The sequence below is a fragment of the Equus asinus genome, chromosome 4 (genome assembly GCF_041296235.1).
Source record: "Equus asinus isolate D_3611 breed Donkey chromosome 4, EquAss-T2T_v2, whole genome shotgun sequence".
Lineage (NCBI taxonomy): Eukaryota > Metazoa > Chordata > Mammalia > Perissodactyla > Equidae > Equus > Equus asinus.
Window position 1 is genome coordinate 62,377,761 of NC_091793.1, and position 25,407 is coordinate 62,403,167.

Below are 25,407 nucleotides of genomic sequence, written 5' to 3' on the forward strand. Positions count from 1 at the left end.
ATTGTGTGATGTTTAAGCTTGCAAACTGAGTGCTGGTTCTCACTACATCACAGGTCTGGTGCCCGATGTCTCCTGAGTTTTACCGGGAGTATGTGGCAATCAAAACCAAAAAGCGAATCTTGCTGTACACCATGAACCCCAACAAATTCAGAGCTTGCCAGTTTCTGATCAAGTTTCATGAAAGGAGGAATGACAAGATTATTGTATTTGCTGACAACGTGTTCGCCCTGAAGGAATATGCCATTCGGCTGAACAAGTAAGAATCGAGAAATTGGAGTACCTCCAAAGCCATTTATCTTCTCCCTGTGAGGATGCAGAAGGTGCCTGCTTTTTTCTCGAAGGCCTTAGGAACTTCTTAGGATCTAAAGGTGTGGTTCTGTGGCCCCAGTTGCAGGAACCAGGTGAGAGAGAGGAGTGGGTGGTCTGAGTCAGAGGTTAGAGCACATAGAAAAGAAGCCTGGTCACCCTGAGCCCAGGCAGCAGGTTAGAGTTGTGCTGCTTTGGAGCTGGGCTCCAAAGGTAGGCACGAGTTGGCATCTGGATTTCATCCCTAGTGAACACTGGGTGGAGACGAGGTCAGACTGTATGGGCCAGAGGCCAGGAAGGCAAGGCAGGCTGGGCCAGCATCCCAGGTATGGTCCTGCATCTAGAAAGAGCTTCTCAGGAAACACCAGAGTCCTCACCAGCCTGTACCGCCCCCCAGATACCTGCGTTTAAACCTGACTCTTGTAAATCCCCTGCCAAGTAAGGAAGAAGAGACTTGGCTCCCTGCTACAGCGAAGCGAGGCGTCAGGTGCTCTGAATGTAGCAGAAGGCAAGCTCCTCTGCGGAGACGGGCCTTAATTCTTCCTGTGGGGTAGGGATGCAGGGGAGGCATGGGTACAGGCCAGCTTCTCTTTAGCACGCTTTGATTTAATCCTCACCTCAGCCTCACGAGCTCCTTGTGTTATTCCCATTTATAGATGAGAAAACTGAGACTCAGTGTTTCTCAGGTTTCTAAAATTGTATGTTTTTTAATTTAGGAAATATTTTATTTTTTATCAAAGTAGCAGATTACTATGAGAAACAGCAATTCCTTGAACAGGAACCCACAAATTCCTGTTCCCCAAATGCAGCCACTTCCAACTTTTTCTCTGTTTACCTTCGTATTTCTAAGTAATAACTTATATAGCAACTTCTTGACTAATTGTAGAAATTGCCTGTTAACTTTCTACTCCAGTAGTTGAGGATTTAGCTCTCTTACATGCACCGCTTCCCACCCCTCTCCCCTCATCCTCCCAGGCTGTTTGGGGTTAAGTTAGTATTCAGTGTTACATTATTTTGACTGTATATTCTTCAAGCCAAGGCCTGTAGGGTAGTATGATTACATTTTCTTCTCTGTAAACGTTTGTTTTTCCTGGAGTTAATAATTGCCTTGTCAGTGCTTTTGCTGGGTTTTCTATGCACTCATGATTACTCCTCTTCAGACTCTTCCTGCACCATAAAGTCTCAGTACGGTCAGACCCGTCAGGTAACCTCTCAATTCCTTTTCTCTTTCTTTCCCTGGTGGGATCCCCCCCAGCACGTATCTCCACCAGTGCTTCCGCCTCCTGCTCTGCTCTGGCCTGCTTGCTCTCTAGGACTTAGGATCCTGCCCAGCTGTCACCTTTGCTTTCTCTCGGACATCACCCTGTGAATCCCTGTGTTTCTTCCCTGTGTCGGGGGCCCTGTTTCCGTGTCTCAGGTCTCTTTCTCGGTCACTCATTTTGATGGAGCACGTCCTCCACTAGACTCCTGGGAGAAGGTCTGTGGGAGGAAAATTTTTGAAGACTTTGCTTGCAGATGTGTTTGTTCAACCTCACGCTTGATCAGGCTGGACCTTGGCGTGTTAAAGGCAGGGCTCAGTTTTCTCGGGGCTTCCAGTGCAGCTGCTTGGAAGTCTGATGCCTTTCTGATTCCTCTCTGGACGTGGTCTGTGGTCATGCTGGTCGTGTGTTTTCCTTCTCTCGGGAAGTTTTGAGGATCTTTTTTTGTTTTTGGAAATTTCAAAACAGTGTATCTTTTTTTCAGTGTCAAAATGGTGTCTTTTTTGTTTCATTGTAATGGGCACTCGGTGGACCCTTTCAATCTGGAAACTCGTGTTCTTCAATTCTGAGAATTTCTTTGTTTTTCCTTTGTTCCTCATCGTCTCTGTTTTCTCTGCTCTCTCTTTTGAATCTCTGCTTGTCGGATGTTAGATGTTCTGAACAGCTTTCTAATTTTCTCATCTTTTTTCTCCTATATTTTTATCCCTTTGTCTTCCAGTCCTTTTAGTGAAGCTTTTGTTAATTTCCAAGAGTTCTTAATTGCTAACTCTTCTTGTTTCGTGAGTACGGTGTCTTCTCTGAGGCGCTTGAAGCCTTTGAAGCTTTCTTCTGTTCCCCACACTGTCTCTTTTCTTCCGTTTTTTTTGTTTTGATTGTTCCACCTCTGTCTTTAGGGCCCCTCTTCTGATTTTTGGTAATCCTTGCTGTATTTTCTTGTGAGTTGGTCACTGAAAATATGATGGGCCTTTCTGTATTGCTTAGCGGGTTTGCCGGCCTGTGGACCTCACCACAGTGTGCTCAGACAGGGATCTGGCTATTTTGTCAAGAGGTTGCCAGATGCCAGTATCTCTAGGTCCTTTCTCTTTGGCTGGACAGTTTCTCCAGAGAGGTATCTTCTGGTCCCTGACTCCCAGCATGTGTGGCTGGGGACGGGGCAGAGCGTCTCCTCCATCTTCATTTGTAGTCTCGTTTTTGCCCTCAGCTCTGCCTGAGGTCCGTAAGTACCACCCTCCTGTTTAGAGTCTGGAAGATAAGCCTCCAGCTTTCTGGCAGGTGGGAGGAGGCATGCCTGGCTGCTAGGAGGCGTGCCAGAGCATGCTAGAGAGACATGTTCTGACCCTGCTCCTCATACAGATACTCTGCCAGCCCATCTGTCTGTGATCCTGCACCACCACCCACCTTCTGGGAAACTAGTGACTAGTTCCTGAACCCTTCTGTGTTCTGCATAGAAAATTGGCTTGTTCTGTATTGGCTTTCCCTCCTGCTGGCTTGGGCTTCTGCTTTTTCTCAGTTACTAGCTCAGTTACCATGGCCGCATCCATCTGCTTTTCGACTTCCGCAATGTTAGTCACTTTTCTATTCTGCTGTTACTTTTCTCCTTTTCTCTTTGCCCTTGTGGGTTTGTGTCTTTTTAATCTTTTACTGTCACATTGCTGTTGATTCAAGAGGGGCAACAAGATAATGCATATATTTATTGTGTCGTATTAAGAACCATCTTCCATTCCTCTTCCCCCTCCCGTTCCAGGACTCCCTCCAGAGTCTTCCTGGGGCCTCCTGCAAGTGACCTTCCCCACACCCACATTCAAACCCCCTGAGGCGCGTCTCTTGGTTGTAGCCTGAGCATCTGCCTGGGTGGGGCATTCCCTTGCCTGGGACTATTGAATCTGAGCCAGTTTGGCACAGTGAAGGGCAGCGGGTTGTGGCTCTCTTATTGATGCTAGAATGATAATTGCAACTTTTACTTATGACTGGTTTTATACTTCTGGCCTTTAACTGTGTGAAGTGTTTTTGTTTGTCTTGTTTTCTGGCTTTACAATGATCCTCTGGATCCTGGGTATTGCTGTCTTCTGTAGCTTTGGACTGGTGTGTGGCGGGGAGCCTCCAAGCTCCTGGTTCGTCCCGGCCTTCCTTTCTAGGAATAGGTGTCACTGAAAGACTATGCAGGAGAGATTCTTTGGGTTATTTGGTAGTGTGGGGTAGTGGGCAGAACATCACCTTTGGCGGCAGACACACTGGATTTGACTCCCAGCTCCTCCTTTTGTTAGCTGTGTGACCTAGGGAAAGTTGTTTACCTCTCTGAACCTCCTTTTGCTCTTCTGTCACATGGAGTTACCACCACCTCCCTCACAGGATTCTCATGCCTGGCATCTAGTAAGTGTTCACCAGGTGTCAGGTTCTCTCTCTGGAGGATGGTTGCCTTCTGTCTCATTTCCTGTATGGGGGAAGCTTCAGAAACTGAGGGCTCACCATTGTGTGAAGAGTTTGTCCTGATGATGGGGGAGGAGGAAAAGAACCACCTGACAACCTGGGTATTGAGAGAGAGGCTGTTCTGAAGAGTGAGTTTCATGACCACCTTCACAGAATGACACACTTCGAAAATAATGATTGGTGTGGTGCCCTGAACACTCGTAGAACAGGCTTGAGTGGTTGGGGGCTCCGGCTTCCCCACAGGCAGGGGTTTGCTCTCTCGGGTACAGTGTGACCAGGTGTGGCACAGTGCTGGAAAGTGCTGTGTGCAGTATCGAAAGCAGTGCTTCCCGGGCCTCCCGCGGGTGCTGCCCTGGGGTAGCCTGTGCGCTGGCCCACCTGCACTTGGTGCAGCCTCCACATGCTCCTGAGCCTCAGCTCCTCAGGTGGAGATTGGGAACGTGAGACCTACCTTTTACACTTGTGAGGAGTACGGACAGGGACAGATGGAGTTTTTTCAATGTGATACCCAGCTTGGGGTTTGACATGGGTAACCCCTGCATACTTGGTAGCTGTCTTCATTGTCGTTGTTGTCATTGTCATCGTCACTGTTATTACTGACCTTTGGGAAGCTAGAAAAATCAGGAAATTCTAAGAAAGGTAGAGGAGTGGCATTGCCAGATGCCAAGAGGTGATAAGCAGTGAGGTCATCAGACAGGGTTGTGCCCTTCGGCAGAGAGCTGGAAATTAAAGAGAAGTGTTTGAACTTAGTGTTACAGGAGGTCAGCGAAGAGCAGTCTGGAATGGGCTCTTTTGCTCCTTTCTTGGAGGGTACCTGTTTCGTTAGGAGACAGTTGCTTCCAAACTTTTGTTTGCAAATAACAATGTTTTCTTCCCCACTCCCATTGGGTTTCACGAAATGCAGGGGATCCTCCTTGTGTAGACACTAAGCTTAGAGTGAGAAATTTTGAAGCAGACAAGAACCCAGTCCAAAAGCAAAGAAAACAATAAAGGAGGGAATCCTGAAGAGAGTGCTGACCTGAACTTCGGCTTGGCGGGGAAGGGGTGGGCTGTGTGTGAGTTGTAGAAGGAAGGTGGGGAGGGTCTGTAACCACTCACTTTTTGGGTCTCCTCCTGATATTCTTGCATCACACAGAGCTTCCTGGGGGAGAGAGAAACCTTGCTGGAGCTCCCTTTCTGACGTGCTTTCAGGATAATTGAGGAGTGATTCTGTGGTCTTTCTAACACAGCTCTGTTCTTCTCTAGACCCTATATCTATGGTCCTACATCCCAGGGAGAAAGGATGCAGATTCTCCAGAATTTCAAGCACAACCCCAAAATCAACACCATCTTCATCTCCAAGGTCTGTGTGGCATGCAGGGTGGTGGTGAGGCCCCAGTAACTCCAGGGCCTGGGGACACTGTATGTTTTCAGGGCAGTGAATTGGTGTTTGATGAAGGAACGTCATGTGTAGTTGTCATTCCCATGTGTCCAATATCTGGGGGCAGGGGAATGCTGCCTGTTGGGTAGTGGGAGAAGCAGATTTAGGGTTTTAATGTATTTAATGTTTTAATGTATTAAACATTTAATGTAGTGTTTTAATGTATTTAATGTACATTTAATGTATTTAATGTAACCTATAAAGTCCTTTTGCTTTGTAAAGTTTTTCCCACCTCTTTTTGGGATACGGAAATTTTAAGTTGTATTTTCTTTATACAAGTTCATTACCTACTTTGGCAAAGTAGGCGTTTGGATGCAGTTCTCTTTGTGGAGTTGCAGATTCCTGCAGGTCATGGGCAGCCTTTGTCCTGGTTCCTGGTGTGCCTTGGTGGTTGGTCCTGATTGTAAGCACAATGCAGACTCACATGGGCCCATCTCGGTGATGGTTTTAATTTGCACTTGGTTGCTGTGACCCAACGGTTTAGAACAGACCCAAAGCCCAAAGGAAATGAGATTTACCTATAAAGTGGTCGTGGCTAGGTCAGTAAGTACCTAACTGTGATGTCTGTGGCTGGGAACCTTGACAATTGGAGCCTGCAAGCTGAGGCAGCTATCCTGAGTCAGAATCCAGCCCAGTGCAGGCGGTGGCTCCTACCAGGTCACGTGTCCCGTACATGCTGCTGGTCTCAATGGCCTCCAGTTAAGAGTGTGGATAATTTTGTGCAGACCTGTTTCTGTAGCAAAAAATCACTCACAGAGCGTCTCTCTTGATAGGGCCCTCTTGTCTTTGGGCCCCAGCAGCCTGCTCTGGGAATGTTACTGAGGGAGCTGGTCCTGCTATGGTCCTGATGGCTTCTTTAGGGCAGCTCTCAGGAGAATCCACACTAGGTGCTCAAGGCCTGCCCGATCCAAAGGACCCTGGTACAGAGCGAATAGGCTGGTGATTGTTTTTCTACATTATCTACAGAGCTTATTTAGATTTGAGGCCAGTTGATTTTTTTCTTTTTTGTCTTATATAAAAACCTTCCCAAACTCACAGCTGCTTCATTTCTGTAGGTGGGTGACACATCGTTTGATCTACCAGAGGCCAATGTTCTCATTCAGATTTCATCTCACGGTGGTTCCCGGCGGCAGGAAGCCCAGAGGCTGGGGCGAGTGCTCCGAGCCAAAAAAGGTAAAGGTGGCCTTCTCCCTTCTGCTCCGGGAGGTCTCTCCTGTTGAACTGCCTTGGTTAGGAAGAGGGTTGGGTTAAGCTGCCTGTGTGTTCGTGACGGTGAGCTTGTGCTCCCGGGCTAGGTAGACGCTGAAGGGAGGGGGTCCCAAAGCAAGGACCAAGGTCTCCTTGGCCCTTGTTATTTCTCATGCTTTGGAGGTGAACATGTGGGTGTTTTCCATGGCCCAGAATTCACGCACATGTCCTCTAAGTGGAGCACTTGTAAGAGGAGCCAGGAGAGCAGTACTTGATGGTATAGACATAGAAGGGACAAAGCTGAGCTGAGCCACCGGTGGAAGCATAGGTGCTGGCAGCTGTGTCCTGGACCTTGAGTCAGGAGTAAGGAGAGGGCTTGGCAGGAACAGCTTGGGCAGCCACAAGATGGATGCCACTCATAACCTATGAAGGGTGGTGCCCTGAGTGGCAGCTTGTGGCAGGGGTGTCACGAGCTCAGTGAATGAGGAAAAGAGAAGCATGCAGTCTCTGCTGGTTAACTGTGGTGGAAGGGCCCAGACTCAACTGCGGGCAGGGCCTGATGTTGCTGCTAAGAGATGGCATCCTCCTGGGACCAGGCAGGTCCTAAGACAAGGACCTAGGTCCTGTCCTCAAGGAATTTACTCATCTTAGGAGGCATCTGGACTGCTAGGATGTTTGAAAATGACAAGATTAGTGAGTCCATGTTGGAATTATACTGTATTCAAGTATGTTTAAGAAGCAACTAATTGATTGTGTTTAAAATGGAGACAGGGCGAGTTAGTAGAAATAGCAAGCATAGACTTGGGTCCCACAGACCAACTGTGTGAACTTGGGCAAGTAATTTGCCCCTCTGAGCCTTAGTTTCCCATCCAGAGTGGGAGTGACCATCCTATTCTCCAGGACTACTGTGAGGAAAGAGACTTAGATAAGAGAATATAGTAGGCTGCTGGATAAATTGTGGCTTTTATAAACTGTCAAGAATATAATCTGACTAGTATATTTGAGAGTAATTCATTACTGATTCCTTACTCGTCACTGCATTAAAAAAAAAAATCTAATTTAAAAACCCCTTTGCATTTGATTAGCACTTTGTTTTTTTAAAATACTATTTAACTCTTTTTACAAGGCCGGCATTACCCTGATAGTCAAGCCAGAAAAGGACACTACAGAAAAGAAAATTACAGCCCAATATCCCTGATGAATGTAGATGCAAAAATTCTCAATAAAATAGTAGCAAACCAAATTCAACAGCACATTAAAAGGATTATTCACCATGATCAAATGGGATTTACCCCTGGGGTGCAAGGATGGTTTTAACATATGCAAATCAGTAAGTGTGATACATGACATTAATAAAATTAAAGAGAAAAATCATGTGAAAAATCCTATTCAACATAGTACTGGAAGTCTTACCCAAAGCAGTCAGGCAAGAAAAATAAATAAAGGCAACAGCATGGGGAAGAAAGAAGTCAAATTGTCTCTATTTGCAGACGACATGATTTTGTCATAGAAAACCCTAAAGACTCCACCAAAAAACTGCTAAATCTAATCAAGAAATTGAGTAAAGTAGCAGGATACAAAATTAACATACAAAAATAGTAGCACTTTTATACACTAACAACAAGTCATCTGAAAAAGAAGTAGAATGATCCCATTTATAGTAACATCAAAAACAATAAAATACTTAGGAATAAATTTAACCAAGAAGATTAAAATGGCTACACTGAGGGGCTGGCCCGGTGGCGCAGCGGTTAAGTTCACACGTTCCACTTCTCAGCAGCCTGGGGTTCACTGGTTCGGATCCCAGGTGCGGACATGGCACCGCTTGGCATGCCATGGTGTAGTAGGCATCCCACATATAAAGTAGAGGAAGCTGGGCACGGATATTAGCGCAGGGCCAGGCTTCCTCGGCAAAAAAAGAGGAGGACTGGCAGTAGTTAGCTCAGGGCTAATCTTCCTAAAAAAAAAAAGATGGCTACACTGAAAACTACAAGATGTTGATGAAAGAAATCAGAGAAAACACAAATAAATGGAAAGGTATCCCATGTTCATGGATTGGAATAATTATTAATATTGTTAAAATCTCCATACTCCTAAAGCCATCTATAGATGCAATGTGATCCCTATCAAAACTCCAATGACTTTTTTTTTTTTGAGGAAGATTAGCCCTGCACTAACATCTGCTGCCAATCCTCCTCTTTTTGCTGAGGAAGACTGGCCCTGAGCTAACATTTGTGCCCATCTTCCTCTACTTTATATGTGGGACACCTGCCACAGCATGGCTTGACAAGCAGTGCCACGTCCACACCCAGGATCCAAACCGGCGAACCCTGGGCTGCTGAAGTGGAATGTGCGCAATTAACTGCTATGCCACCAGCCCGGCCCCCCAATGATATTTTTTACAGAAGTAGAAAAAACAATCCTAAAATTTAGGTGGAACCTCAAAAGACCCCAGAGAGCCAAAGCAATCCTGAGAAAGAAGAACAAAATGAGACGCATCACACTTCAAGATTTCAAGCTATATTACAAGGCTGTAGTAATCAAAACAGTATGGTACTGGCATAAAAACATATAGACTAATGGAACAGAAAGCCCAGAAATAAATCCATGCATGTAAAGTCAGCTAGAATTTGACAAGGGAGCCAAGAATACTCAATGGAGAAAAGACAGTCTTTTCTGTAAATGATGCTGGGAAAATTGGATATTCACATGTACAAGAATGAAACTGGTCCTCTATGTGCTACACCACTCACAAAAATTAACTTGAAGTGGATTAAAGACTTAAATGTAAGCCCAGAAACCATAAAGCTTCTAGAGGAAAACAGGAAAAAAGCTCCTTGACGTCAGTCGTGGTGATGATTTTTTTGGATTTGACACCTAAAGCAGAATCAACAAAATAAAAAATAAATAAGTGAGACTGTATCAAACTAAAAAGCTTCTGCACAGCAAAAGAAATGATCGACAAAATGAAAAGGCAACCTGTGGAATTGGAGAAAATATTTTCAAATCATATATCTCATAAGGGGTGAATATCCAAAATATGAGACTCATACAGCTCAATGGCAAAAAGACAATCCAGCTAAAAAATGAACAAGGGACCTGAGCAGACATTTTTCCTAAGAAGATATGCAGTTGCCAACAGGCACATAAAAAGGTGCTCAACATCACTGATCATCAGGGAAGTGCAAATCAAAACTATAATGAGATATCCCCTTGCACCTGTTAAAATGACTGTCATCAAAAAGACTAGAGATGACAAGTGTTGGAGAGAAGGGAACCCTCACACACTGCTGGGGAGAATGTAAGTCAGTGCAGCCACTGTGGAAGACGGTAGGGAAGTTCCTCAAAAAATGAAAAACAGAGCTGTCATAGGATCCAGCAAAGGATCGAATGTCTGGTTATCAAAGGTAGGAGGTGGGGGCATTGGATGAACGTGGTCAAAAAGTACACAAACTTTCAGTTTTAAGGTAAGTAAGTACTGGAAATGCAATGTACAACATGATGACTATAGTTAACACTGCTGTATGGTATATAGGGAAGTTGCTAAGAGTAAATCCTAGAAGTTCTTATTGCAAGAAAAAGTGTTTTTCTTTCCTTTTTTTTGCATCAATGTGAAATGATGGATGTTAGCTAAATGATGGTCATCATTTCACAATACATATAAGTCAAATCATTATGCTGTGCACCTTAAACTTACATAGTGCTGTGTGTTAGTTTTATCTTGATAAAACTGAAAGAAAAAAAACAGTTTGATATAAGATATTTGGCCCTTTGCATCTCTGAGCTCTTATAAGACTAGGAAACAGTTGAATTCAGAGGTAGTACACAGACAGTTAGCCTACTGACATTTGAACTGTGAAGCAAAAATTGTCATATTATCCTGAAGGATCAGGTTTCATAGGCTAAAATATTTTCTGTCCTAGTTTCTGTGATAATTCTGTTCTAGGTTTTCTCTCTGAGCTGTTTGTTTTTTTTTAGCAGCTTTGTTGAGATGTAATTCACGTGCCATACAATTGATCCACTTAAAGCGTACAATTCATTGGTTTTTAGTATATTCACAAAGTTGTGTAACCATCACCACAGTCTATGTTTAGAATATTCTTACCACCCCAAAAAAGAAATCCTTACCCCTTAGCAGTAACTCCTCATTTCCTCTTGCCTTCCAGCCCCTAACCCCAGGCAACCACTGATCTATTTTCATCTCTCTAAATGTGTCTATTCTAGACATTTCATGTATATGGAATCATAATTGGGGCCTTTTGTGACTGGCTTCTTTCACCTGCTGCTTTCAAAAGGCTTATCCATGTTGCAGCATGTATTAATACTTGACTCTTTTTTTTTCTTTGCTGAATAATATTCCACTGTATAGACATACCACATTTTATTTATCCATTCATCTAATGATGAACATTTGGGTCGTTTCCACTTTTTGGCACTTAGAATAATGGTGCTGTGAAATTCATGTGCAGATTTTGTGTAGACATGTGTTTTCAGTTCTCTTGGGTGTATATCTAGGAGTAGACTTGTTGGGTCATGTATTACCTGCGTTGAACGTTTAGTAAACTGCCAGGCTGTTTGCAGAGTAGCTCCCCTATTTTCCATGCTCACCAGCAGCGTAGGAGGCTTCCAGTTTCTCCACGTCCTCGACAACAACTGTCATTATCCGTCTGTATTCTGGCCAGCCTAGCGTGTGCCAAGTAGTATCTTGTTATGGTTTTGACTTTCATTTCCGTGATGACTAATGATGTTGAGCTTTTTTCATGTACTCATTGGTCATTTTTATATCTTCTTTGGAGAAATGTCTGTTCAGGTCTTTTGTCCTTTTTATAATTGGGTTATTTGTGTTTTCATTATTGAGTTTTAATTTTATGACCTAGATACAAATCCCTTATCAGATAGATGTTTGTGAATATTTTCTCCCATTCTGTGTATTTTCTTTTCACTTTCTTGATGGTGTCCTTTGAAGCCCAAAAATTTTCGATTTTGATAAAGTCTGTGCAAAGTCAGGGGGATCACCTCCCTGACTGCAAAGCTCTCACTGTGTTACTTGCTTTTGGGCCCTGGACTTAGTTCCTAGCATTCTAACAGCTAATGTCCTTTTTCCTGCCCTCTCCCCCAGGGATGGTCGCAGAGGAGTACAATGCCTTCTTCTACTCGTTGGTGTCCCAGGACACACAGGAAATGGCTTATTCAACCAAGCGGCAGAGGTTTTTGGTAGATCAGGGTTATAGCTTTAAGGTATGTATCTCTCTGGTCCCTAGTCAGTATAGGACCGAGGGCTTTTTTGTACTCAGGCCTCCAAGAGAAGTGGGGGCCGCTGTCAGCACCAGCGTGGGACAAAGCTCAGGCAGGCACAGAACATAAGGGGACTGGAGGCCCTGTGTCAGACTCCCTTTGTCTTTGCATGAATCGTGGGGGGCTTTGAGGAAAAATATTGTGCAGGATCCCCTCTTGCCCCCAACTTCCTACAGTGAATGGTTGAAGAATGGGGCCTCTGAAGCAAGAGGCTTGGAATCTCTGCGTGTTAACTTTTTACGGTTGTCTTATTAGATATTGGTGGGAAAATGTCTCGCAGGACTTGAGATGCCAAGGGGCTGTGTCCGTGACTGTGTTAGTCCAAGCCCCTTGGGGTTGCTTCCTTAGTGAGGGCCCCTCCAGGTGTCTGGGAGAGCTCTTCCTTTAGTCACTGGGTGAACCTATGCCTCAGTGGGCCTCACAGACGTCAGCGCCATCGTGTGCTGCAATAGGCGTTAGAAGGGCTTGGGGAGTGCTCACTCTTTGCCTGACGTTCACTTGCTGAGGCGTTTGCTTTCTTTCCTGTGGACTTCTTTCCAAATGGAAGTTTACGGCAGGATTTAGTGTCCCAGAGGTTTTTATTTGTGGTGGTGGGTAGAGAGTGCTGGAAGAAGGGACTAAAAGGACTTCACTAGAATGTACCGGTTCCCAGGATTTCAATCTGTGAGAGGCACAGGCTCACAGGCTCTCTTTTCAGACGCTCGAGCTTGAGTCTGTTTGCAGATGGTAAGTTCATGTTCTCAGCCTCAGAAATGACGACACGCTTGTCTGACCCCTCCTCTGTTAGCCAGAGGCAGGGCGCTTTGCAGACTTCTCATGCTGGCCTAGAGGACGGGACACTTGGGACAGTTTTTCGAAGGATTTGCATTGTGACCTTTTTATCCGTCTATAAAAAGTACATGCTGATAATAACAGCATTCATACCTCCCAGTTCCTGGGGGATTCATCAGGGCAGGAGGAACCCTGAAGCAGGAGGTGCTCTGGGCGCCTCAGAAGGTGAGCGAGGGAGGGAGGGCGCTGGGCGTGTGTGTGCTGGTCGGAGCTGCCCTCGCCTTCCTTGCCTCCCACGCCACCCGCCGAGAGCAGCGGGTTAGAGTGCCCAGGATCATGACCGTGGAGTTCCGGGAGGGTGAGCAGGCCAGGGTAGAAGTGTCCCATATCTGTGCCCCGATCTGTGGCCCCCTGAAGGGCCCAGCCAATCCTCCCTTCTAGGCATGTTCTTTTAATTAAAATTACAAGATGAGTTAGAGAGGGGGAAACTTCCCCTTACGTAATCGGCAATGCCAGCTTTCTGCAGGGATGGGTGGATTTGTAGGAAGTTATCCCCAAAGAAATGACCAAATCTCCACTGTGCTGGGATCTGCTCTTTTAAAAAAATCTTGTCAATCCGTTCTCCACCTCCTGTCGTTTGTAAGTGCTCCCTCTTGCTGGAAGCCCTGGGTGCCAAGCCCGGGAGGTTGAAGGCCCTTCTCGAAGGGCAGCAGGTTGTGCTTTTCCGTTGTTGGTCCCTTCCTTTACTGACTTGGTGCAAGATGGGAAAACTGCCAGCATAGGTGTTTTAAGTTCACCACGGTCCCCAGTGATCTTCTGTAGGTGCTCATGTTGCTGCCAGGAGACGGGAGCTGATTTCTCTGAAATTCCCTGTACCTCTCCTGCCGTGCAGTCACTAGTTAAGCTCCTTGTTAAAGGTGGCTCCTGAAGCTGGTCTCTGGGCTGTTCCAGAGGAGCTCCCCACTGTTAGCCACCTGCTCAGCTGGGCCTGTGGGGGCAAAGTGACCGAGTGAACCCAGGAGAAGGTGGGATAGGGCCAAGGGAGAGAAAACAAAAGGGGACACGCCGCCTGGGGTTTTGGCTTTGTAGGTGATCACGAAGCTTGCTGGCATGGAGGAAGAGGAGTTGGCATTTTCAACGAAGGAAGAGCAGCAGCAGCTGTTACAGAAAGTCCTGGCGGCCACTGATCTGGATGCTGAGGAAGAAGTGGTGGCAGGAGAATTTGGCTCCAAATCCAGCCAGGTGAGTGAGTGGGTGAGCCTCCCCATGGCAGTTCTCCCGAAGGACAGAATCCTTAGACACGCACACACCTGCACATAGTTGATTTTTTGGGGCACACCGGAAACTATAGAGAAGAGAATAATAGAAACATCCCCTGTTCACTTTTTGGCATGTATCCTTTCCTCCATGCATCTTGTTTTACAGGGCCGAGCCCACAGTGGCTGTAATTGGTCTCCTGCTCTGCTTGCATGGCAGTCTGGCATGAGTATTTGTTAGCATTTTGATGTTGGAGCCCAGGATGGCAAACATGACCCCAGGCTCTCGCTGGGGTGGCCGCAGGAAGGGATGTGACGGGCGTGGGGCTGCCACTCCTGGCCTTGAGCAAGTCACTTCATCTCTAGCTTCCTCCTCACTAATAGAGCTGAGCCTTCCAGGCTGTAAGACAGGTCTGAGGATCAATTAATATTGTATACTTATTTTGAAAAATTTAGAGTTCTCTGAAAATACTCAACTTTGCATTTATTCTGCAAATACTTATGGAATGCCTGCCATGTGCCAGGCAGATATAATATGGTATAGTTAATGAGAGTACCCTCATGGGAATTCTTACCAGGCCCTTCCCAGGAGGGGGGGACGGTTTAGTCAGGTGCTTTTGAAACTAAGTTGGTATCAGAGCCACAAGGTGAGCAGTGGCTGGGACAAGGAAAGAAAGAAGCAGTGTCACCTGGGGAGGTGCTGCTGTCCCTCAGCCTGGGACTTTCCCCCACACCTGAGAGTTAGGGGCTAGGTCTTCCTCTGGGCACTCTCCGTGAAAGCCCCAGGGAAACGTCCTGCCTCTGCCTGCATCCTGAGGTGACGTCTAGTCAGGCCCACCTCACAGTGGCTCACTCAAATCAGGCTGTCGAAGGCCTTGCTTCAGTGCCCGTCTGCATGTTTCACTTGTACTCTGGTGTGAGTGGTGTGCCAGGCTGTGGGTTCGACCCTTGACCTGTGCAATTTCTGTTCACACCACGTATGTCAAGGCAGATGATGTTGTCTCCATTTTACAGATGAGTTCACTGGGGTGCAGACGTTCAGTATTTGCCCAGGGTCATCCAATGAGGTATAAAGCCTAGATTCAAGCCCAGGGCTTTGTGGCTTTCCACTTGATTCAAAGCCTATGGTGGAGTCTCAGGAGACCCTGAGGGACTTCTGCCCTCACTTTTAAAAAATTTTGCTTGGAAATGGTCATTAAGAGAGGCAGGGTAGCATTACGGTGAAGTACAGGGAAGCTGAAGTCAGACTGCTGGGTTCAAGTTCCCATCTCTTTAAGAGCTGTGTGATCTTAGACAAGGTACATAATGTCTTGTGCCTCAGTTTCCTCTCCTGTAAGATGAGGATTATAATGATTGTGAGGATTTGATGAGTTCATACATGTAAATACGTGTAAACTGCTTAGAACAGTGCCTGAGACGTGGTAAGTAGCCAGTAAATGTTATTTTAAAATTAATGAAATTTATTAAACTTACAAATTTTATAAAAGTTACAATTATGAATGTTATAAAAGGAGTGCCCTTCCCCTTGGAAACTAATGGTGGGCTGGGTCCCCTGGCAGGTCTCTCGGCGCTTCGGCACAATGAGCTCCATGTCTGGGGCCGACGACACCGTATACATGGAGTACCACTCCTCACGGAGCAGGGCTGCCACGAAGCACGTGCACCCGCTTTTCAAGCGCTTCAGGAAGTGACGTCCACAGGTCGTGCTGGTGAAGGCTGGTGCTCAGCGTTGACGTTGGAAAGGGGTTTTCAACGTGACCTTTTCTTTCCACATCCGTGTCCTTCCCTCCAGCGTTGGCCAAGCTGATCTAGAGTCAATAGCTGCCGAGTGTGTTGAAGAAAATGCATCAGGAGCTTGCTTCTGTCTTCATGGATCATCCAGGGTCTTAAAACAAGGGAGGCGGGGATGTATTTTTTGGTCTTTTCAGATCGCTTTTCAGACTTGTTGGGGAATGGTCATTCCTGTATATAAAAATTTGTAATATTTAAGGTGTATTTATCTTAATGTTCTCCTGCATAAACAGGAGTGGAACATTGAACCAGTCTTCGTTGTAGGCCTGGGTTCTGTCTAGATGACAAACCCTCATCAAGGCCCCACTTTGTAGCAGGCACACAGGAGTAAGATGGAGCCCATCCCCAGGGAGCTACTGGGGAGACAGGAAGAAAAGACTTGCCCCTTGGTGTGGAAGTGCTGATGGGGAAGGGCCCTGGGGAGCTTGGGGAGGGTGGTCCAGCCAGAGGGAAGAGCGTGAGGCGTTGGCAGTCCTGTCTGTTCACTGCTTAGCTCAGGTGACTTCCACCGCGTGTAGGTCCTCTGGGTCCCCTGAAGGCCATCAGGTGCACACAGCTCTGATGGTTGATCTGTGAGAAAATGATGTCTTATTTCTCCCCAAAACAGCATTTTTGATATTGCTGGGGGGCTGGATTCCTCTTCTCATAGCAGTTTAGTACCCTTGGGTCTTTAGTGGCTGGTTCCTCTGTTCTGAAAAAAGCCTTTGGGCTTTTTTTCTCTTGTTTTTGGTATGAAAGAAAATATGTTAAGGAAAAGACAGACAAGGCAGGATTGCTCTATAAAAGACACACAAGGCATAGATCATAAAGAAAATTGTTATTTTGAGGACTTATTGTCATTCTAATAGGCAACAGTGCTCACACCTGGGGAGTGTCGAAGGCCCATGCTAAATAAGGCCTCTACGTTTGGAGTCCCTGCCCACCTCTGCCACTCAGCAGCAGCACGCCATGTCCCGTGTTGTCACTGCCCACACGCCTGCACCAGTGCTGCCCAAAGCAGCCGCAGACCAGCCCTGGGGAGAGGACAGTGTCCATTTTGTCATGAGTGCTTGGAAGCAAGAGCCACCTTCCCAAATTCCACTTCTCTGAGCTCACTTTTTGGGGACAGACACGCTCTCATAGTCTGGCCAGCGGTTGGTGCCGACAGGCAGCTAGCCACTCTGGCTGTGCAAACCCCAGACATGGCCTGAGCAGCCAGACCGGAGGCCTGTGCTCAGGCATGCACACAGTAAGACCTGCAGAGCTGCCCATCACTCACCCCGGTGGGCTGGCACCCAAATGTCTCAAACTTGATTTTAACCATTCTTATTTCCAGATTCTCATCTCCTAGCACACCTTTATGCTTGAGAGACTCAAATAATACCAAACGCGTCTTCTATTTTCACACTTGTCTTTGGTGCTTGTTGTTTTCTTGTTCTCTAACCTATCTACTGGCAGTGTTGAATTTCACCTGAGCCCCGTGATGCTGGAAAACAGGCAGTGAAATCCCCCATCTTCTGTGTTGTGGAAACCAGCTTACTGCAAAGAACCAGCCTTCCGCCTGTGGCTTAGATAAGACTTACGGGTGCCCCCTCGTTTACTCATGACAGGGCCAGACACATACCCTCCAAATTCCCATTCTTTACCTCAAGCGATTAGCTGAATTGCTTGTTCCTAGTGATCAGTTGGAACAAATTGCTTGTTAACCAAACCTCACTTAAGATTTTTCTCCTTCCCCCAGGCCCCTGAACTTTGGCGCACCCTGAGCCTACAGCCCCTCCTGAGAACAGGCTGGACTCAGGGAAAATGTTGTCTCATCTACTCTCTGGCCATGCCATTCCCACTCATGCCATTTTCTGCCGCTCTCTTTCTACTTGTTTCCTCCCTATGAGAGAAAAATGTTTTTGCCTCAACCTTGAGACACTCACAGACCTTACAGTCAGCACGTTCTCCCTATTGCGATAGCTGCCCCCACCCTCCCTTTGCAATAAACCTTTCAAATAAAGTCTCCGTACAAGTCTGGATTTGATTTTTTTTTTAATTGAGTTAATGATAAGTTACAATCTTGTGAAATTTCAGTTGTACATTATTGTTTGTCAGTCATGTTGTAGGTGCACCCCTTCGCTCTTTGTGCCCACCCCCCAGCCCCCCTTTCCCCTGGTAGCCACTAATCTGTTCCCTTTGTCCACATGTTTAAATTCCTCATATGAGTGCAGTCATACAGAGATTGTCCTTCTCTATCTGGCTTATTTCACTTAACATAGTTCCCTCAAGGTCCATCCATGTTGTTGCAAATGGGACGATTTTCTTTTTTACCGCTGAGTAGTGTTCCATTGTATATATATGTACCACATCTTCTTTATCCATTCGTCTGTTGATGGGCACTTAGGTTGCTTCCATGTCTTGGCTATTGTGAATAATGCTGCAATGAACATAGATGTGCATAGGACTTTTGGGATTGCTGACTTCAAGCTCTTTGGATAGATACCCAGTAGTGGGATAGCTGGGTTGTATGGAGTTCTATTTTTAATTTTTTGAGGAATCTCCATACTGTTTTCCACAGTGGCTGCACCAGGTTGCATTCCCACCAGCAGTGTATGAAGGTTCCTTTTTCTCCACAACCTCTCCAACATTTGTTACTATTAGTTTTAGATATTTTTGTCATTCTAATGGGTGTAAGGTGATATCTTAGTGTAGTTTTGATTTACATGTCCATGATGATCAGCGGTGATGAACATCTTTTCATGTGCCTATTGACCATCCATATATCTTCTTTGGAGAAATGTCTGTTTATGTCTCCTGCCCATTTTTTGATTGGGTTGTTTGATTTTTTGTTGTTGAGTTGTGTGAGTTCTTTATATATTATGGATATTAAGCCTTTGTCAGATGTATGACTTGCAAATATTTTTTCCCAGTTAGTGGGTTGTTTTTTTGTTTCAATCCTGTTTTCCTTTGCCTTGAAGAAGCTCTTCAGTCTGATGAAGTCCCATTTGTTTATTCTTCCTATTGTTTCCCTTCTCTGAGAAGACATGGTGTCTGGAAAGATCCTTTTAATACTGATGTCAAAGAGGGTATTGCCTACATTTTCTTCTAGAAGCCTTATTGTTTCAGGTCTCAGCTTTAGGTCTTTGATCCACTTTGAGTTTATTTTGGTGAATGGTGAAAATGAATGGTCAATTTTTCATTCTTTTGCATGTGACTTTCCAGTTTTTCCAGCACCATTTGTTGAAAAGACTTTTTCTCCTCCATTGTATGCCCTCAGCTCCTTTGTTGAAGATTAGCTGTCCATAGATGTGTGGTTTTATTTCTGGGCTTTCAGTTCTGTTCCATTGATCTGTGCACCTGTTTTTGTACCAGTACCATGCTGTTTTGATTACTGTAGCTTTGTAGTATGTTTTGAAGTCAGGGATTGTGATGCCTCCAGCTGTGTTCTTTTTTCTCAGGATTGCTTTAGCCATTCAGGGTCTTTTGTTGCCCCATATGAATTTTAGGATTCTTTGTTCTATTTCTGTAAAGAATGTCATTGGGATTCTGATTGGCATAGCGTTGAATCTGTAGATTGCTTTAGGTAGAATGGACATTTTAACTATGTTTATTCTTCCAATCCATGTGCATGGAATGTCCCTCCATCTCTTTATGTCATCATCCATTTCTTTCAGAAAAGCTTTGTAATTTTCATTGTCTAAGTCTTTCACTTCCTTAGTTAAATTCACCCCAAGGTATTTTATTCTTTTTGTAGCGATTGTGAATGGTATTGTGTTCTTGAGTTCTTTTTCTGTTAGTTTGTTATTAGAGTATAGGAATGCTACTGATTTATGTAAATTGATCTTATACCCTTCAACTTTGCTGATTACTTCTAAAAGTTTTCCAATGGATTCTTTGGGGTTTTCTGTATATAAGATCATGTCATCTGCAAACGGCGAGAGTTTCACTTCTTCCCTCCCTATTTGGATTCCTTTTATTACTTTTTCTTGCCTGATTGCTCTGGCCAGGACCTCCAGTGTTATGTTAAATAAGAGTGATGATAGAGGGCATCCTTGTCTCTTTCCTGTTTTCAGGGGGATGGCGCTTGGTTTTTGCCCATTGAGTATGATGTTGGCTGTGGGTTTGTCATATATGGCCTTTATTATGTTGAGATAGTTCCCTTCTATCCCCATTTTGTTCAGAGTTTTTATCATAAATGGCTGTTGGATCTTGCCAAATGCTTTCTCTGCATCTGTTGAGATGATCATGTGGTTTTTATTCCTCAGTTTGTGGATGTGGTATATCACGTTGATTTGCAGATGTTGAACCATCCCTGTGGCCCTGGTATGAATACCACTTGATCATAATGTATGATCCTTTTGATGAATTGCTGAATTTGGGTTGCCAAAATTTTGTTGAGAATTTTTGCATCTATGTTCATCAGCGATATTGGCCTGTAGTTCTCCTTTTTCATGCTGTCCTTGTCAGGTTTTGGTATCAGAGTGATGTTGGCCTTGTAGAATGTGTTAGGAAGTGTTCCGTCCTCCCTAATTTTTTGGAATAGCTTGAAAAGGATAGATATTAAATCCTCTCTGAAAGTTTTTGTAGAATTCCCCAGGAAAGCCATCTGGTCCTGGGGTTTTATTCTTTGGGATGCTTTTGATTGCTGTTTCAATCTCTTTCCTTGTGATTGGTCTCTTCAAATTGTCTGCTTCTTCTTGAGTGAGCTTTGGGAGATTGTAGGAGTCCAAGAATTTATCCATTTCCTCTAGGTTATCCATTTTGCTGGCAGAGAGTTTTTCGTAGTATTCTCTTGTAATCTGTTGTATTTCTGCGGAGTCTGTTGTTATTTCTCCTCTTTCATTTCTGATTTTGTTTATTTGAGCTTCCTCCCTTTTTTTATTTGTAAGTCTGGCTAGGGGTTTGTCAATTTTATTTATTTTCTCAAAGAACTAGCTCTTTGTTTCGTTGATCCTTTCCACTGCCTTTTTTGTTTCAATAGCATTTATTTCTGCTCTGATTTTTATTATTTCTCTCCTTCTGCTGACTTTGGGCTTTGTTTGTTCTTCTTTCTCTAATTTGGTTAGGTGTAGTTTAAGATTGCTTATTTGGGATTTTTCTTATTTGTTAAGATGTGTCTGTATTGCAATGAATTTACCTCTTAATACAGCTTTTGCTGTATCCCATATGAGTTGATAGGCATGTTATCGTTTTCATTTGTCTCCAGGTATTAATTTCTTCTTTAATTTCTTCAATGATCCATTGCTTGTTCAGTAGTGTATTGTTTAGTCTCCACATCTTTGTGCCTTACTCAGCTTTTTTCTTGTAATTAATTTCTAGCTTTATAGCATTATGATTGGAGAAGATGCTTGTTATTATTTTAAATTTGTAGAGTCTTGCCTTGTTTCCCAACATAGGATCTATCCTTGAGAATGTTCCATGCGCCCTTGAGAAGAATGTGTATTCTTCTGTTTTTGGATGAAGTGTTCTATATATGTCTGTTAAGTCCAACTGTTTTAGCTTTTCATTTAGCTCCACTGTTTCCTTGTTGATTTTCTGTCTGGATGATCTGTCCATTGATGTGAGTGGGGTGTTGAGGTCCCCTACCATTATTGTGTTATTTTTAATGTCTTCTTTTAGGTTTGTTAATAGTTGCCTTATGAACTTTGGTGCTCCTGTGTTGGGTACATAGATATTTATAAGCATTATTTCTTCTTGATGAAGTGTCCCTTTGATCATTATATATTGTCCCTCTGTGTCTCTCTTTACCTGCCTTATTTTGAAATCTGTTTTGTCTGATATAAGTATTGTGACACCTGCTTTCTTTTGCTCATTATTAGCTTGGAGTATTGTCTTCCACCTCTTCACTCTGAGCCTGTGCTTGTCCTTGGGGCTGAGGTGTGTTTCCTGGAGGCAACAAATTGTTGGCTCTTGTTCTTTAATCCATTTTGCCACTCTGCGTCTTTTTATTGGAGAGTGCAATCCATTTACATTGAGGGTGATTATTGATGCGTAAGGGCTTAATGCTGTCATTCTGTTGCTCGTTATCCGGTTTTCCTGCATTACCTTTGTTTCTCATCCTGCATGTTTTAGCCTACCCATTGACTTCTGCAATTTCTTATGCTGGGTTTCTTAGATTTTTCCTTATTTATATTTTGTGTCTCTGTTCTGTTTTTTAGTTTAGTGGCCACCCTGAAGTTTGTATTCAGAATCTCGTGTATAATATAGTCCATTTTCTGGTGGTCTCTTACTTACTTGGCCTAGACTGATTTAGTCCCTTTCCTCTTCCCCTCCTAAATTATTATTTTCATCTCTTATTCCAACTTGTGTTGTGAGTTTGTGGTTAGAGTGGTAAGATCATCTTTGCTTTGGTGGTTTCCTTCCCTTTATTCTGCTGGATAGAGTATTCTTGGCTGAAGATTTTTATCCTGTAAAGTTTTGAATATGTCATTCCATTCTCTCCTAGCTTGTAAGGTTTCTGTAGAGAAATCCACTGAAAGTCTGATAGGAGTTCCTTTGTAGGTTATTTTCTTCTGTCTTGCTGCCCTGAGTATTCTTTCTTTGTCATTCATTTTTGCCATTTTTACTACTATGTGCCTTGTAGTAGGTCTTTTTACATTGACAAATCTGGGAGATCTGAAATCTTCCTCCACACACATTTCTCCCTCAACCCCTAGATTTGGGGAATTTTCTTCTATTATTTCTTTGAGCACTCCTTTCGTTCCATTTTCCTTTTCCACGCCCTCAGGAATTCCGATGATTCTTAAGTTGGATTTCCTCATTGAATCTGCTATTTCTCTGAGATTTTCCATATTCTTTTTAATTCTTAATTCTCTTTCTCCCTCTGTCTGGAGCCATTCAGCTTGTCTCTCTTCGATTATGCTAATTTGCTCCTCTATGGTGTCTACACGTGCATTCAGGGAATCCGTATTCTGTTTTATCTGATCCATTGTATTTTTCATCTCTAGTATTTCTGATTGATTCTTCTTTATAGTTTCAATCTCTTTTGTGAAGTAACTCCAGAACTCGTTGAGTTGTTTCTCTATATTTCTCTTTACCTCATTGAGTTTTTTGATGATAGCTACTCTGAACTCATTTTCACTTTGTTTACCTATTTCCAAGTCCTCAGGGCTTAATTCTCTGTTTTTATTGTTTTCCTTCTGGTCTGGAGCTGTTATAAATTGCTGGATGGTAGAGGAGCGATTTTTGCACATGACGCTATTATTCGGTTGCAGTTACAGCCTGTTGCCACTAGATGGGAGTCGAGAGCCACACAGTCTGAGCCCTCTGCTTTCAGCCGCAATGGTGGCACGCAGCGCAGGTTGGGGGAGATGGGGCACTTTCTCTTGCGCAGACCTGGATTTGGATCAGCTCTCGCTCTCTGGTTTCCTGGGGCCCTGGCTTGATGGGGTCCATGCACACGAAAACTTTCCCCTGTTAGCGGGTTTCCACTGCACGGGTGGTGGGAGCCCTGGATGATCCCACGGACGTGCGGCCCCTCTCCCACTCCTTCCCTCACCCATGGCAGCGATCCCAGTCTCTAGGGGAGGGAGCGAAGTTCTCTCTTACCCCATTCCAGCTCCTCGAGGGTGGCTCCAGCCTCTCCGCGCTCCGTCGTTTGGCTGCTGTGGGTCTCTGACGATCTCTGTATTATTAGAATTGTTGGTTGAAATTCAGTTGTTCGTTTTTTGGTTATAGTTTGGAGAGGAGAGAGTCCCGGGTGAGCTCACTCAGCCATGTCACTGATGTCACCTCTTCTGGATTGATTTTATTTGATGCCATGTAACAAATTCCTATTTATTTTCTAAAAGTAGCTTGAAATATCATCTCCAGGAATCCTAACTCCTGCTCCTACCCCTAAAAGTAGTTCCTCCACTGTGCCATGTCCTTGTTGCTGCACTTATGCTGCCATTTTGTTTGTTTTTGACATTTGTATCCTATTAATCTGAGTTCTAGCTATTGAATTGCACTCTTTAAATTTTATGGACTTAGAAGGAGCACAATAACCTGCCTGCTTACACCTTATCAGAAGTTGTGAGTGAACTGCTCACTGGTAGACATCTGTTCTGTTACCCCTTCCTCCTGCATTTTCCCTGAACCAGCCCTTACACCCCATGGCAGGTGGAATTTGCAGGACGAAATGCCAAATAGGAGAGCTGCACAATGAGCTACCGAGGTTTGCTCAGGGTCCTTTGGGTCTTCCATTGCACACTGGTCAGCATATGCCTGTGAGGAAGCTACCCGAGGCTGAGAAAGGAACCACACGAAAGGATGAGGGGGTCTTACCCAGGGCCCGGACTTTTCCAATTCCCACCAGCCAGAGTGACACACCTCAGTGTAAATTAACGTTACATCAGCCATGTTTCTAGCAAAGTAAAAGCAAGACCCCAAAGGATCAAAGTGTTTCCAAGTAACTTACCACATCCCAGAATAAAGCTAATTGTTGCAATACAAAAATATCCAAAAATCGGTAAAGTAAAACAATGTCTGACATCCAATCAGTAATTACCAGGCAAGCAAAGAGTTGGGAAAATACAACCCATAATGAAAAAGAAAGTTAAAAGGACCCAGAAATGACCCTAATGATAGAATTAGTACACAGGGCATTAAAAGTTGTAACTCTGTGGGGCTGTCCCAGTGGCATAGTGGTTTAGTTCACATGCTCTGCTTTGGTGGCCCAGGGTTTGCCGATTTTGATCACAGGCATGGACCTATCCACCGCTTATTAAGCCATTCTGTGGCAGGCATCCCACAAATAAAATAGAGGAAGATTGATACAGATATAGCTTGGGACCAATCTTCCTCAGCAAAAAGAGGATTGGCGGTGGATGGATAGCTCAGGGCTAATCTTCCTCAAAAAGAAAAAGTTGTAACTATTCCATATATTCACAAAGCTAGAGGAAAGACTTAACGTGTTAGGTTGACCCAGAAGGTATAACAAAGACCCACATTGAATTTCTAGAGATGAAAACTACAATATCTCAAATGAAAAATACATTTTGTGGGTGTTTTGGACAGCTTCTGAAATGGCTCCCAATTATCCTGCCTCCTGGTATTCAAGCCCGTGTGTATTCCGCTCTCTTGAGTGTGAGCCAGAAGTACAGACTTGGCTCTAATGGACAAAATCCATCAACAGTGATGGGATATCCAAAGGCTTTGACTTCCGTCTTGTTTCCATACTCTCTCTAACACTTCTCATTTGCTTGTTCTGACAAAGCAAGCTGCCCAGTGGAGAGGCCCCCATAACAAGCATCTGAAGGGGGCCTTGGTCCAATGACCCATGATGGACTAAATCCTGCCAACAACCACATGAGGGAGATTGGAAACAGATCCTTTCCTGGTTGAGCCCTAAGATGACTGCACCCCTGACCTGCCCCTTAATTGCAGCCTGTGAGAGACCCTGAACCAGAGGACCCAGCTTCCTGGATTCCTGATGCACAGAAACTGTAAGACAATAAATGTCATCATTTTAAACCACTGGATTTTTTTTTTTTTGAGGAAGATTATCCCTGAGCTAGCTACTGCCAGTTCTCCTCTTTTTTGCTGAGGAAGGCTGGCCCTGAGCTAACATCCATGCCCATCTTTCTCTACTTTATATGTGGGATGCCTACCACAGCATGGCGTGCCAAGCGGTGCCATGTCCACACTCGGGATCCAAACTGGCAAACCCTGGGCCGCCAAGAAGTGAAATGTGTGACCTTAACTGCTGCACCACCAGGCTGGTCCCAAAACCACTGGATTTTTAATTTTC

General features: G+C 44.6%; 1 protein-coding gene across 3 annotated transcripts in view; it reads left to right on the top strand.

Annotated features, from left to right (window-relative positions):
* The window catches only part of ERCC3 (ERCC excision repair 3, TFIIH core complex helicase subunit), a 33,109-nt gene extending 15,397 nt beyond the window's left edge, over positions 1–17,712 (top strand). Inside the window, exons 10-15 of one of the 3 annotated variants that reach the window (XM_014845541.3) lie at positions 54–256; positions 5,238–5,334; positions 6,468–6,585; positions 11,720–11,838; positions 13,756–13,908; positions 15,482–17,712. In XM_014845541.3, coding sequence (XP_014701027.1) covers positions 54–256; positions 5,238–5,334; positions 6,468–6,585; positions 11,720–11,838; positions 13,756–13,908; positions 15,482–15,613 — 822 coding nt within the window. In that variant the 3' untranslated portion in view covers positions 15,614–17,712. Of the gene's footprint in view, positions 1–53; positions 257–5,237; positions 5,335–6,467; positions 6,586–7,726; positions 8,604–8,877; positions 9,678–11,719; positions 11,839–13,755; positions 13,909–15,481 lie in introns of those variants that run through there. The other 2 variants (XM_070507384.1, XM_070507386.1) reach the window with 2 other exon arrangements.
* The last annotated feature ends 7,695 nt before the right edge of the window (positions 17,713–25,407 follow it).